The sequence below is a fragment of the Tyto alba genome, unplaced genomic scaffold, assembly GCF_018691265.1.
Source record: "Tyto alba isolate M040663 unplaced genomic scaffold, T.alba_DEE_v4.0 Super-Scaffold_44, whole genome shotgun sequence".
NCBI lineage: Eukaryota > Metazoa > Chordata > Aves > Strigiformes > Tytonidae > Tyto > Tyto alba.
Genome location: NW_024881320.1, coordinates 4615267 through 4629285, shown reverse-complemented (window position 1 = coordinate 4629285; position 14019 = coordinate 4615267). Strand labels below are relative to the sequence as shown.

Genomic DNA, 14019 nt, shown 5'->3' with positions numbered 1-14019 from the left:
GAGCCCCCTCAGGCTGGAGCAGAAAGGACGTGGATGCAGCCATGGCTGGATTTGTGGGTATTTAATGCTGTAAATAGCATTAGCAAAGGTCAGGCTGGTATCCCTGGCTCTGGATCTCTGCCTTGACCACTCATTTGTTGCACTCTGCTGTTGCCTGTAATAGCAGCCTGAGGAGACACGAATTTTGCTGTGCGCTTCGGAACGATGCTAGGAAATTGAGCCCTTGGTAGATAATCAAGCATATTCATTTTCATTTAGGTGTTGGATAAAAAGGATGATTTTGCATAAAAGGAAAACTACCAGTCACTAATTATTTTGAATTGCGAGGCCTGCGATTTCACTAGGAGCTGCAGAAATCCAGGTGCCTGACTCCTAAAAAGAAAAAAAAAAAAAAAAAAAAAAAAAAAATCACATACCCTGCGCTCCCAGGCAGTGCAATTTTCCTGGTTTCCCTTTTTCCATCTGCTTCTCTCCCTGAGCAATAAGAAGCTGAACGCTGGCATGGTCTGTTGTGCAAGTGGGTGAAGACTGAGGTCGATGTGTTTGACGCTTCAGCAGGCGCCGGCTGGTGATAGCTTTACAGACACGGGGTGCTGGGGGCAGGTGCCGAGTGTTCCTCAAAGCCATTGTCCCCGTGGCACCACCAAATGTCCTCTCTGGGGGTCTTGGGCTAGATGGCTTGTGCCTCCTGTGCAAGGGGTTAGGGTCAAGGAAAGATCTCAAACATTTTTATTCCTGTTCCCTTGAGCCCCATCCTCCTTGGACACTCATGTACCTGGACCATATTACGAGGGGAAGAAGTTGGGTGATGGTGCTGAGGCAGGGAGAAAAGATGATCTTCAGCCATTGCATCCCCAGCAGCCTGCATCGTAGTAGTCCCCGTTAGCTGGACCTGGGTCAGGGCTGAGTGTCCTGCCAGACCCTTGTCCCGCTTTGTCTCCTCTTGTCCCTGCCCATGCCAGCAGCAGGGTCACCCTTTCCCTCTCATCTCCCTGAGGCCCCCATCGCCTCCTCCACAGCAGACACGATCTGCTCTCGAAGCCTCTGCCACAGCTCAGAGCAGTCCCTTGGGGTTGCTGCCCTGTCCCATGGGTGGTGGCAAAGAGTGCGGAGAGCAAGCGTGGAGTTCTGTATTTTTTCTTGAATATGCATGGCCATAATACCTGGTTTGCTGTCGCATACTGTGCTCAGAGCTGGTGCCATCCGTTTGTCAGCATGCCCGACTTTATTCTAAGTTAGGCTGCTCCTTGAAGCCAGGCTGCTACCGGGAGTGTTTTGCTCTTAACCTTCGCGACAGGGTGCTCTCGTTCCAGGTGGGTGCTCAGCCACCGAAGGTCACGTCTGACACCAAATGTCTGCATAATTTCAAATCTGGCTCCATGTTTGTGTCTGTGTGATCCCTGTGATGGGTAAATGATGATTCTTCCGCTGTTCTTGTAAAGTCCCCTTGTGAGTAACGTGTAAGCAAGCCTGCCTGTGGGTAGGAGACTCAAACCAAACAACCCTTCCCATTTTGCTTGGTAGAAACCATAGCAGGCTGGAGGGCAGTTCCTCCTTTGAAGAAGATACGATCTATTCACGAATAATGGAGGGTTGACAGAGACTTGCTGGCCGATTGTAATGGCCAAGGCTGGATGATGAAAGGACCCTTTCCAGTACCATCACACAGAGATGCTGAGCTGCAGGCTGCAAGGGGAAGGGTGTGCTGAGCCTTGCCAACAGCACTGCCTTTGTCGTGGCTCCAGTAACAAAGGTGGGATTCAGGATGCAACTGTCCTTCTAAAGGGCATCCCCAGGCTCAGCTTTCAGCCCCTTGCCTCTCTTGGACACATTTGGGATGCCTTTTGGTGATGACTGCTCTTCCCCTTGAGGCCAGGAGGAGGAAAGCTGGAAGTGGAAAGGATGTGGGAGCATCAGTTAGGATCAGGAGTGGAAAAGAGTGGCTGGTGGCCAGATGTCAGGTTGCTTTGGGTGGGTTTGGTGGCAGCAGACCCTCTGGGTGCACCCAGCTGTCTGTCAGACGTGGGCAGCGCCCCAGGCACGCTTGCGCTAACCTGCAGCTTTGCTGCAACTTAACACTTCATTGCAAGGTGAGTTGATAGGAGCAAAGGGCCATGAGCCAGAGAGAGACATATTGATCTAGAGTGGGGAAGGTCACTGAGCCAAATTTAAAGCCTTTTTGCCTCTTCCGTGCTGTGGAAAAGCAGTGAAGTCGGATGCCTTGAGGTCTGCTCGCAGGGAAAGAGGCTGTAACGGCTGAGCCAGGGTTCTAGCCTGTGCACAAAGGGAGGAAAAAGCCTGATTTACTTGCATCGCTCAGCTTGTGGCTTGCTTGAGGCGGGCAACACATGGTAAGAAATGCAAATAAAAAGAGGTTATTCAGGCCTCAGGAGGAGGCGAGAGAGCAAAGCACCCCAGAAGAGCTGGCAAAGTCCAAAATGATTTTTAAACAACAATGTTATGGAAGGGGCAGAAAGCCAGCGCTTGTGCTGATCCCAGAGCAGGTGGGAGGCAGCGCGCTTCGTGGAGGGGCTGTCGCCTGGCTCTGGTTTCATTTTTCATGAACCACGGGTCTGTGCTTCACCGAGCAGGCGGGTGCCACCGTGCCCATTCCCACCGCTCCTGCCAGGCTGTGCCGGAGGTGCACACTGCGTGCAGTTATACCCCGAACAAAGGAGATGCCAAAAATGGTCCATGGGAGAGAAGAGGTTACATGAGGACAGAGCAGCTAGAAACGCCGGAAAATCAAGTTAGCCAGCCATTCTGTGACCTACTTTCCTTTTGGTGATAGCTGTGGCTTTGCAGGGGTGAATGGTTTCTAATTTTAGCTTATGGTTCATCAGGGAAGTCTATATATTTTTCTCACCGCTGCACTGGGTATGGATAAGGGGTTGGGATGCAGGTTGGTGTTGGCCTGTACCAGAATTTCTCAGAATTCAGGTTCACTGATGATAAACACCCATCATGGTGCTTTTCCCTCTCGTGACCTACTTAATGCATACAGTTTGAAAAGTTCCTCGACGTTGGAGAGGATAATTGTGGGAAACATGACCTGTAGTCCCCTCTTGCTACACTCTGCTGGACAAGTAATTGATTTCCAGAAAAAAAAGTTGACGGTACAGATTCTCCTGGGGAAGAGTAGAAAGAAGCTGCTCTTGTCTGCACTGAAATCCTGTGCTGTGAGGTTGTGGTTGCACTTGGGAAGGCTTTATGAGACTTGGATTATAGAGAGACTGTTGATATTAAAGATCTAGATGCCTCCTGCCCTGGGTGTGTGCTGACTGGAGCCACTTTATCTTGTCTCCAAAGATAAGCTGTGAAGTCCCACCCGGAAAGGTAACTTTTGGGAAGTGTTTGCAGTCTAACACGGCAAAACACACATGCATGTATCCAAGCCAAAATTTCAACTGTGAGTGCAAACTGTACCACTTCTAAAAGGATGTATGAGAATGGAAGTTAACGTTTTTGGTACTATCCGTAGACTAAACTGAGAATAAGCAGCGGGTAACATTTTCAGAAGTCCTATTTTCAAAAGTGCTTTTAGTCCTTGCAGAGACAGAATGATGTTTGGAAACAGCGATGGGTGCTAAAATCGCCGAGATCGTTCAGAAAATGCAGTGGGGAGCTCAGAGGACCATTTCGGCTGCGGGATGGGGTGCGTTTGCCAGCCCCCCATCACCCCTCCCCAGGAGCTGGGTGCTGGCAGGGTGATACAGAGCTACCTGGGGAAACTGGGTTGTGATGGGTGTCTTGGTTGCTGCTGGAGACTGTCAGCGATGCAGGCATTGGGGATCTCCTAAATTAAACTGTGTGAGCGACCTTTAGTGTCTCCTCTGCGGGGGGAAGTTGATCTCCGCTGGGTCTGGCACCTCTGAGGTGGGAGCTGTGTGACACAGCCTCCTTGCAGGCTTTAATTCGCCCTTCTGGGACATGTTATTGTATCAAGAGAATTTCTCTTTCTTCCACCTCAAATCCCCATAACCAGGGCAGATCATCTGTGTATATTTTTAGCTGTGGCTTTATTCCACTGGGCTGCTCACGGGATTCCTTGCATCTGTCTTCCCTTGAAATTGATTGAGCGCACCTGGGTTTGAAGATGTTTTTGTGCTTTAAATGGAAATTTTCAGGTTCCTTGCTAAGCACGGGGAGGAGGGTGGCGTTGCCATTGCTCCAAATTGCTCTCTGTGCCTTTCCTGGGCCGCTGGGCTGGCTGAGCTCTCCTTGTCAGTGTGTCCTGGAGGAAGCTGCACTGCGGCAGCCCTGGCCGTGCCAGCAGCCCACCTTGACTAGGCTGGGTGAATTCTCCTCCCAAGTCCTCTGCGTGCCCCAAGTGCCCATCAGCTACCATGCCCACGTGCATGCAGATGTGCTCATGCCATCTCTCTGACCGCTGTGACAACGTGGAGCCTGCATGTCCCCGTCTCCAGCTCTCTGCAAGCCAGACCCAGGTGGTTGAAGGCTCTCTGCAGACCCACTGCACATCAGAGCCGGGCAGGATTCCTGCTCAGAGACCAGCAGATAAAAAGCAGCCTCCGTCCTTGTGTCAGACCTGTCCCTGCAAACAAGCACATGTCAGCTTTCCTCTAAAACACTGAGCTCGTTTATCGGAGAGGGAGAGGTCGTGTCGGGACACGGCGTGACTTCGCCCTCCACCGCCGTGTCAGTGCTGTGACCCACCGCGGCGTGGCGAGGCCTGGGGCGAGTCCCCCCGCGTCACCCCTGCACGCTGTGGGTGCTGACGGCGTGTGGCCGTGCCAGCCCACCCCTGCTCTGCTGTCAGCCCTCCGAAAAACTGGGTTTGATGCAATGCAGGCAGTGGAAGCAGGCAGCAGCATCTGTCTCGCTCTTGGGATTGAGTTGGTGGAAATCAATAAGATTAAATTTTAATTCGTTTTCTGTCTCGGTGCTTGTTCCTTCAAAAGGGCACAGCTATCTATCTATAAATTCAGCATTATGCTGTAAAATTGGAATTCAAAGGATTGTTTTGAACTTTTTCCACCCCCTGCTGCTGTCGTGTCTGTGCAGAGCGTGTTCCCAGCTATCCGTTTACCCTCGTCAAATACCTTCATAAAGCATTAATGCCCCATCCATAAATAAGAAAATAAATAAATGAACACTTTTAGCATTGCAAAGTATCATCTAGCCGTTAACTACTCAAAGGCACTGAGTGTGACTCAGATCCCACGGGGATTTTATGTCTGTATAACTCTGATTTTCTATGAACTCCTCATTTACATTAGAAAGGGAAGAATCAGGCCTGCATCGTCAGCACGGAGCTGGTGCAGTAAATAAAACCTTATCAGTGAAACTGCTTTCAAGCATTAAATCTGCAGGGTTTTTTCCCAAATTCTAGTTGATGTAGTTGGGGTAGGGGCATTTTTTATTTGGCTGCTGAAAGGGTTGTGTTTGTTTTGCTTTTGTCTGTGGTAACTTTTATTCTAGGTTTGCCTCATCTTGGCTCAGTGATGCACAATGGGCTTTCAGATAGTCTGGAGGAAAAGCGGAAAGATCACAGGCTGGATACTATTAACACTTCTGCATGATAGCAAGATTTTCAAAAAGACAAAATGGAAATATTTTAGCTTGGAGTCATTGACAAGACTTTCATTTTTTTTTCTTGGATTTTAAGGAAATTTTGTTATTGTTGGTTTTGATGGTCCTGATGCCTATTTTTAATGTCTGCTTCAGGATCTGGAGTTCCCAGTAGGTGCATTGACTTAGAAACTTTGTCCATGACTAACCCAGACTGGATAATGCCATGTCCTGCATCCTGGAAATAAGGACAAGAAGTGCAGAGAACCCAAATGTGTTGGAGGGAGGAGCGCAGACCCTGCGGCACGGCTCCGGCTCCTTGGGCTGAGTGACCAGAGCTTTCCTGTAACTGCTCCAATGCTGAGACTTTGATTTCTAAAAGCCTTCTGTGCAATGGTGACAGTTTCAACAGTTTTGCAATGGCGAAACATTCAACAATGGTTTGCGATGGCAAAGCCTCGTTAGCACCTTGCTTTAAAATTAAAATGTGTTTGAACAGCACCGTACCCTTGCAGACAACAGAGTGTGATGCGAGGTCTTTGTGTGAGTGGAAACCCAGCTATGACGGGGGCTTCACCCCCTTGGCTGTGGGTGGAGTACGGGCGAGTTGACCACAGAAACTGGCTGGCATTTACTAGACAAAGCTGGAGATGGGCGAGCAGCTGAATGAGTTGGCTTGTCACGCTCTGCACACAATAGGCAGGCACTGGTATTAACACACAGTTCCAGTGTGACCCGTTTCCTCGGTTTTATTACTATTTGTAGTCACTTGTAACCACTGCTACATGGATCTGCTGGCCAGAGCCTCGGGGTTGGGGCTCCATCGTGGGGAGACGGCTCCAGCGAAGCGCAGGGCATCCCTGGAGAGCATCAGCCCCTGTGCGGGGTGAGAGGAGCCTGGCACGTACCACCAAGGCTGACTGATGTCCCCTGATCCTCGGGGACATTTGGGGTCAAGGACAGCCTGGGGGAGGGCACGCATCCTTGAGCTCCCGCAGTTGGGTTGGGAGCGCTGGTGGTGGCCGTCCCTGCCAGCTGCGGGAGCCGAGGAGGGAAGAGCATTGCTCTCCCTTCCCGTGGCGCCGGGGCTCATCCCACCTGCTTTGTAGGGAGGGCAGCACATTGCTGGGGTGGTTTGGCTCTTGGAGAGATGATGTTGAGGCTTAAAGGGGAAAAAATTTAGTCCTCCTGGTCATAGAAATGAAAACCTTTCACCGTGAAAGCAATGCTGCCAGGTTGTGGTTTGGTCCCAGCAGATCCTGGGACAGAGGTAGGGCCTTTAAATCCCTCCAGACTGTTTGCTTTTCTGCTTCATGTAGAAAGGTGTCTCGCCTGAGGGTTTCCATGATTTCTGCTGATTTCAGCCACACTTCTCCCAAATTTTGTTTTAAACAAAGTCCAACTCCAGCCTGCTTCCTTGCCATGCCACTCCTCCAGCTCCGCCTGCCCCAGCGATGCTGTGCTGCCGGGACAGGAATTTTTCCCAGCGCCGCCCTGCGTGCAGCTCTCCTGCCTCTCAAAGGGCTTTGCTTATCTCCATCCAGGACACGCCTGGTCCCAAATAGAAACCCTTCCATTCCCCAGCGCTGCTGCCTACGGGCTGCTATAAATAACCCCGGGAGCACGGTTCAGCTGCAGCAGCTTTGTGCTGCATGGAGCCATGGCTGGAGTCAGTCCAAGAAAATGCCGCCTCCTAATTTCAGATCCGCTTTCTCAAAATAACTCTTGTGTTTCCTTCTCTTCCATTTTTAAACTTGCCTTTAAGAAGAGCCCACACGAAATCCCAGACTCTCCCTCCTCTGGTTTCGGATGCTCCGCTGCCTCGTGGGGTCGGCTTGTCATCCCCGTGGGAGCTCACATGGCCGGGAAGTTGCTCTCCTGCCCGCTTCCCCCTCCCACGCCTATTTTAAGTTTCTTCAAAGGAGAAACAAGGGGCTGGAGTTTGCTTTGGAAGCCAAGTGATTTTTAGGCAAGAATGGAGACTTTCATAGTCTGCAGGGAGGTTTTTGTTGTTGACAAAGATATCTTTAGCTCCAGGCCTGTTGGAGGAGCGTGAGATGGGGTAAGAGCGTGACCTCCCCAGCCACAGTCTGTCTGCTTGTGGGGAGGGAGGTTTTTTGGGGGCAGATGCCGCTTGCCACGTCTGCGGGTCCCCTTCTGTATCCGTGGGCCCCGCAGTGACACAGATCAGTGTTTGTGGCTCAGCCGCCTTTCTTGAGACACCTTGATCCCTCTGAAAATGCGTGTGGAGGACTAGTATGTGATGGGCTTCACCTTGCCATCTGAGTTGTGCCTAAATGTGCTCCAGAGGAGGTGCCCCTGCCCTTGGAAGTGCCCACGGTTCACTCGTGCCTCTGCTGGTGTGAAACCCAGAGCGGCTCTGCCAGAGAAACACAACTCTGATGGTAAATGGGAGTAAAATTCAGCCCTGGGGCTTCAGTCCCGCTGCAAACACTGCTGCTCCAGTGCTTCCTAATACATTTATTTCTGTTAAATAACAGGGATTGCAGGCACAGGTGGGGTTATTCAGTAGATGTAGGATGAACCCTCTGGTTTCCTTCTGCAGGGTCAATCACTAAATGTACTCCTAACAAAATCAATACTGGAACTAAGTCCTCGGTGGAGGACTTGGCAAGGAAAAGATTTAACAGGGCTGCTGGTGGCCTTCAGCAAAGATCCTGCAGCTGGGGGGAGGAGTTGGGGGCTGCCCTTGCACTTGAACAGTTTGAGGTTTGCCTAAGTTCTCCAGCCAGGCTTCTGGCTAGCGGGGTCCACCGGCAGGAGCATGTCTCCCTGTGTCCATGTGTCCTTCAGGACGAGACCCAGTGTGGTGGGAACGTTCTTCTGGGTGTAATATGTCCTTTCCAATTCCGCTGCCAGCTCTCACCTCAGTCTGTGTGGCCTTTCAGACAGCTCATTACAGTTCTGCTATGATCTGATAAATGCAGCAAGGAGCATCAGCAATTACAGTGGTGTCAAGTGTTAATTGGGCAGCTTTCAAGATAGAGGCATTTCTTTGTGTACGTACAAAGATATGACGTGCTCAGAATAGCTTCCCCTCCTGATCCTTCGTTCTAGAGACGTGTATATTACAGTCGGTTAATGCAAGACAAATTATGTCATTCTTCTTGATTCGCCACATGTTCTGCCTATGGTGATTTGCCTCTGGGTTGTCTCATTAAGTTGTCTAAACATGGCAAATGCCGCAGCTGAACATACTCAGCTTTTTCTCGAAGTTAATCGTATTGTACACACGGGCCTGCAGTATCATCGGTTCCTAGCAGTGCCACCCGCCGCTGCCAGGGCATCTTTCACCAGCACTGGTGCCCAGGAGAACAGGCCTTTGGTGGGACCGGCTGCCTCGAGCTGGGGCTGCAATCTTCTACCTGCAATTATGCTGCCTGCAATTAATTGGTTTGCTGGTTTTTGTCCTGAGTATACATCACAAAAAATTCAGGTGCGCTGATGCTTCCTGCTCACCAGCAAGCAGTGGCAGACAGGAGGGTGGTTGGCCAAATCACCCTCCTGTCAGCAGATGCAGAATATTTTATAGCAGTTTTAATGACACACACCTCCTCTGAAAATCTTGTCTCCTGATTTTAATTGTTTAAGACTTCTAAATGCCATGGTGCTGATGTGCTCCAAGGTCAGCAGATCTTACAGCTCATGGAGACCAAAACATTAAGCTCTGACTGGGAGTTCTCCACTCTGTGATGAATATTTCCAAGGGGCAGACTTGGCTTGTTCCCTTTGATGGAGTCAGGTGCATAGCAGAGGAATTGTCTAATGCTTTGGGGGGAGTCAGGCTGGGCTCTGCAGCTCTTCAATTTCTCACCTGGGCTGCCTCTGCTGGGGTTTGGTTTCCCTGTTATCTGCTGGAGCATCCCTGAGGATGGCAGAGCTGGGTGCTGTATTAGCTGGGGCTCCCTGTCTTCATGAACCTGGTGGGTAATCCTCTTTCAGGGAAGGGATCTCGCGCGGAATAGGCACGCACTCTGTAGAAGATGTGGTATTTTATGAGCAGGGTAGGTAAGTGTCTGCTATTCTTCAGGCTACATCAATCTGAAGCTTTGTGAGTGCTGTGGTTTGAAGGTAGGTCCTGGTGCTGAAGATCACTTTGCTTCCCCCATGAGTCAGGTGGGGACAGTCCCTTCTTTCCCTTACGCGTCAAAGTAACCATGAAGGACACTTAATGTGGTACTTTAACATAAAGCTGGTTTTCGGTGAAGGTTTGCTGGCCATGTGGTCTTCTACAGCTGTTGCCTCCTGAGCTGCTAGTGGGATGATTTGCTGGATACTAATGAGAACATGAGATCTCATGGTGACAATCCCTGTCCTCGCTGAGGAGCATGTGGCACCTTCACTTCAGCAGCAGTCTGGTACAGGAGAAGAGTTGGGAGCAGTGTGGAAAATATAATTGCTGTGTGTAAACACATGGCTGCTTTCCCTGGAGCCTGAGCCCCAAGCGAGGGCAGGCGCTTCCTTTTGGTGCAGCTCTTTCCCAGCATCTCCCAGACTCCATTCTGGGATGCACTTGCTTTCCAAAAACCCATCTCCATCCTTGGCTTGGCTGTGCTTTCCCCGTGGTCCCTACAGGCATCTCACAGACGGTTTAGCACCAGACAGAAGCATGGTGTACACTGAACAGCACGCTGGCAATGCGGGAGCAAGCTGCTGGGTGGCTGCCCTGGCTGCACATCCCCGGGGGCTGCGGGGTGAGCTGGGTGCTGGGGATACCTCTGCACCCATCGGTCCTCCTAGGATGGAGCAGGAACTTGGGAGAGGTCAGAGGGGCAGAGCAGCTCGCCGGGACGAGCTCCAGCTGCCTTTTGGGCTCTGCCACAGCAGCCCTAACTGCTTTGCTTCTCTGCATGTGTGTGTCCTTGCCTGTGAGGTGCAGGCGGCGATCGTGGCATCTGTGAACCCCAAGGTCTGCTGAGCGGGAGCGCTGCGGATGAAGGGGCAGGGATGCATTGAGAGCGGGGCTGCTGCGCGCGTCGTGCGTACATGTGGGGACGGTCCCAGAGCAGCCACGCTTCGTGGTTCCATCTCCTGTGAAGCATCCTTGAAGTCACTTCTAAATAGCAAAAAAAAAAAAAAAAGGAAAAAAAAGCTTTGTGTCCTCCTGAGCGTGTGGTAAATAGAGGAGTTAGAAATGTGTCCTGGTCGCCGTGTTGCGGTGAGGCACCTGGCGTGGGCTTTGCAGCCGGGCCGGGGCTGTTTCGGTGAGGTGCTGAGCTCGGCTGCAGGCAGGGTGACTCATGCAGCTGCTCCCGGGGCCAACTCTGCAAAAGTGCACGCTGGCAGATCAGACTGTGTGGGTGTGCAAAGCCCCGGCAAGGAACTTGCACACCTACCAGCCGCATCAGCGCTTCTGGGGACCGGCCGGCGGCAGGGGAAGGGATAGGTGAGGCTTTTGGAAACCCACCCAGATGGGTGGATGTGGGGGAAAGCCGGCAGGACGCTGTGCCAGCTTTTGGTGAGACATCCCCCGTGCTGAGACCCTGGGAAACTCGGCGTGAAGGTGAGGTGCCTGCTGCTAGAGAGCAGCGAGAGCCAGACCCCAGGACTGAAAACCCTTTCATGCCTGGGTGGGGGGGTAGTAGTGGAGTGGGGGTGTCTTCAACCAAGGTTTGCCAAAGCCCCTCTGGCTCTGCCAGGGAGCCCAGAGCCCTCCCCAGCTCCCCAACCCTGGGGCTCAGCTCTCACCAGCAGCTCCAGCTGGGCTCTAGTGCTTATTGGGTTAAAATGTTGAATGTCCTCCAAAAATGGGTTCCCCCCCTCCCTTTTAAATCCCGGGGAAGCTCAGCTCTGCCCACTGATCCTTCACCCCTATTTTAGGCAGCTGTGGATTTTCTCTCCCCACCCCAAAATAGTTAAAACTACCTATTTTATTGAACAAACGCCTCCAAAAATCTATCTTCTTGCCCCCCTCACTGCCAGGTATTTGGTTTTATTGTCTCATCCCCGTGGCTCATTGGCAGCATGCAGCGTTATGGATTTATTGGACTGTCAGTAACCCCCACTGAAAAGCCTGGCTTTGCAAGGAAGTGCTGTTTACTGAAAACGTCATCTTTTATTTAGACTTCTGCTACAGCCAACCCATGTCTTTTTTTTCAGGCCTGTTTAATTAGTAACCACCGCACAGCCCCTGACATGTGTTCCTGGGTGGTTTTTTTTTTTCTCTAATAAGCACTAGGTATCTTGGCCAGGGACGGGAGGGGGCAGAGAAGGGCTCCTCTGCGGCGGGGAGGGAAGCGAGAGCAAGATGAGGAGCCAAGGGCAGCTCAAATCTAACAATCACATGCTCGTGAAGCGATGAATCCTAGAAAGGGCATCTCTGCGTGCGTGCCGGCTCTCCCACCCTCCTCCTCGCACGGCGGCCGTGCAGAGGTAATGGGTGTGCTCCCCCCACCTGGCACCTGCAGGGGTAGGGGATTCGGGTCGCTTCCCGGGCAGAGCTCGGATGCATTAAAGTTGTGATAACTCAGGTGCTGGAACCCTTCGCCTGTGGGGCTTTCCTGCAGGTCCAGAGGCTGAGCTGAACCTTTCCACCCACTTCCAGTCAAGGGTGGGATTTCTGGCAGCTCTGCGGAGGTTTGGGAAGGGGTTTGAGCACAGAGGGAGAGCTGGAGCAGAGGGCTGGGACTTTAATTGATGACAGAAATAACTTTTCTTCTCCCTCTCCCCTTTCTCCCCTGCAGAAGAAGGCAGAGGCTGCCCACCGGATCCTAGAAGGACTGGGTCCCCAGGTGGAGCTGGTGAGTGTTACCTCTTGCTGCGGGGAGTGGGAGCCGGGCCAGGTTTGGAGAGGTCCCTGGGCGGCGAGCATGGCACCCTGTGTCTGTGTCTAAGCTGTCAGGAGGAAGCGTGCTGCTGGCCTGGACCTCTCGCTGGCACAGCACCAAGGCAGGAAGCGAAGTGGCTGAGATGAGTACTGAAACACAGGCAGACACACACACACAGAGCCCTTTTCAGAGAGCCTTAACCCTTAGGCTTCTTCCTCACAAGCTGCAGCAGAGGAAGGGGCTCCAGCACACTCTGCCTCCGCTCGGGGTGCTGATGGCTTCATCTGCTGATGGCAGCCACGGGGCTGCTGCCTGGCCAGCCAGCCTCGTGGTGCTGCGTGGGAGGGGTGGGTGCTGGGCTCTCCTCTGACCCACCCTGCTGAAAATGGAGACCGGTGCTGGAGGGTGCTCTGTAAGCACGGCCCACTCACAGCTGCAATGGCCTGCAGGTATGGGGACTCACACACATCCTATTATTGTCTCACAGGGAAGTTGAGAAAAACAACTTTGAATAAATTGTCAGTTTTGGGCTGCCCCATCATCCAACAAAATCCAGCTGCAAGTCAAGTGATTGATTGCTGGAGGGGTGGCTGAAAACAACCCCTGAGAGGCTGAGTCCTGGAGAAGGGTGCTGGGAAAGGGTGCACCTGCAGCGATGTTGCTGGAAGGATCGGAGCGGGGACAGTCGTAGTCTGACAGAGCGTTTCTTGCTTTGCACTGGCCATGGGGTGCAGTGGAGGGAGCCATTCCTGTGAGGTGGGGGTGGGCAGCTCATGGTTCTCGGCAGCTGTAATTTGGACTTGCCTTGTGGAGTTGGTACTAATCGCCGTCTTCCCTGGGTGTGTAAGGGAGAGGTCACAAGGGAATTAGCGCTCACTGCTACGTGTTGAAGCCCACTTCCTTGTTTGCGGAGGTAGCGCTTATTATTTTTCCTTTGAGTCACCAGGGTCAAACCCTTTGCTCTCTTTCTGCTCTAAAGATTGGCAGTGCTGAGGTTGGTACTTCCTTAACCGAAAGATACTGCATTTCCTTTCCTTCCTTCCCCTGCTTTTTTTTTTTTTTTTTTTTCTCTCTCTCCTTTTTTACCTTTTCTTAGTTTGTTGTTGCTTTGCCCTTTGGGTGCTGGTGGGTACAGGGGAGCTGTAGCAGAGCCCAGTGCAAACCTTTCCTCTGTCGCCCTGACTTATTCCTCGGAGGTCAGGGGAAACCTCTGCTGAAAAAACCCTGCAAAACCCTGGTTGGGCTCTGCGTGCGTTTTGCAGACTGTCTCCTCTGTGTGGGGGCTGGGCCATAGGAAGCGTCTCGCTCTGGGCACACAGAGTCAGGCAAAACAGCACCCAGGACCTGCCAACGGCCTCTGAGAGACAAGATGAATAGTCAGATCTTCTTCTGAGTTGGAAAGGAAGCAGCTCCAGGAAGGAGAGCATCTTTGCATGCTCTGCCTGATGTGTTGCACGCCATGTGCACCAGCCCTGGAGCTGCCACAACCCCGAAGTCTCTTGCAGGGAGGTTGAGCAGCCTGATGCTAATCCTGTGCAAAACCTCTGCGAGGAGTGGCGGCGGCTGTCACCCAAATGCAAGGTCTTGGATTGCTGTCGGCTCCGCTCAGGCTGCTGACGCCTTGCTTTTGGTTGTTCAGAGAGCTCTGGTTATTGTATTTGCCACAACGATGGCGACAGTTCTACCTTCTGTCCTGCTG

The 14019-nt window shown here is 52.1% G+C and overlaps 1 protein-coding gene across 18 annotated transcripts in view; it reads left to right on the top strand.

Annotated features, from left to right (window-relative positions):
- NCOR2 (nuclear receptor corepressor 2) overlaps positions 1-14019 on the top strand; it is a 256199-nt gene that overhangs the window by 131187 nt on the left and 110993 nt on the right. For all 18 annotated transcript variants that reach the window (XM_042805509.1, XM_042805506.1, XM_042805498.1 and 15 more), the window contains one exon: positions 12237-12293. In XM_042805509.1, the coding sequence (XP_042661443.1) occupies positions 12237-12293 (57 nt within the window). The remainder of the gene's footprint in view (positions 1-12236; positions 12294-14019) is intronic.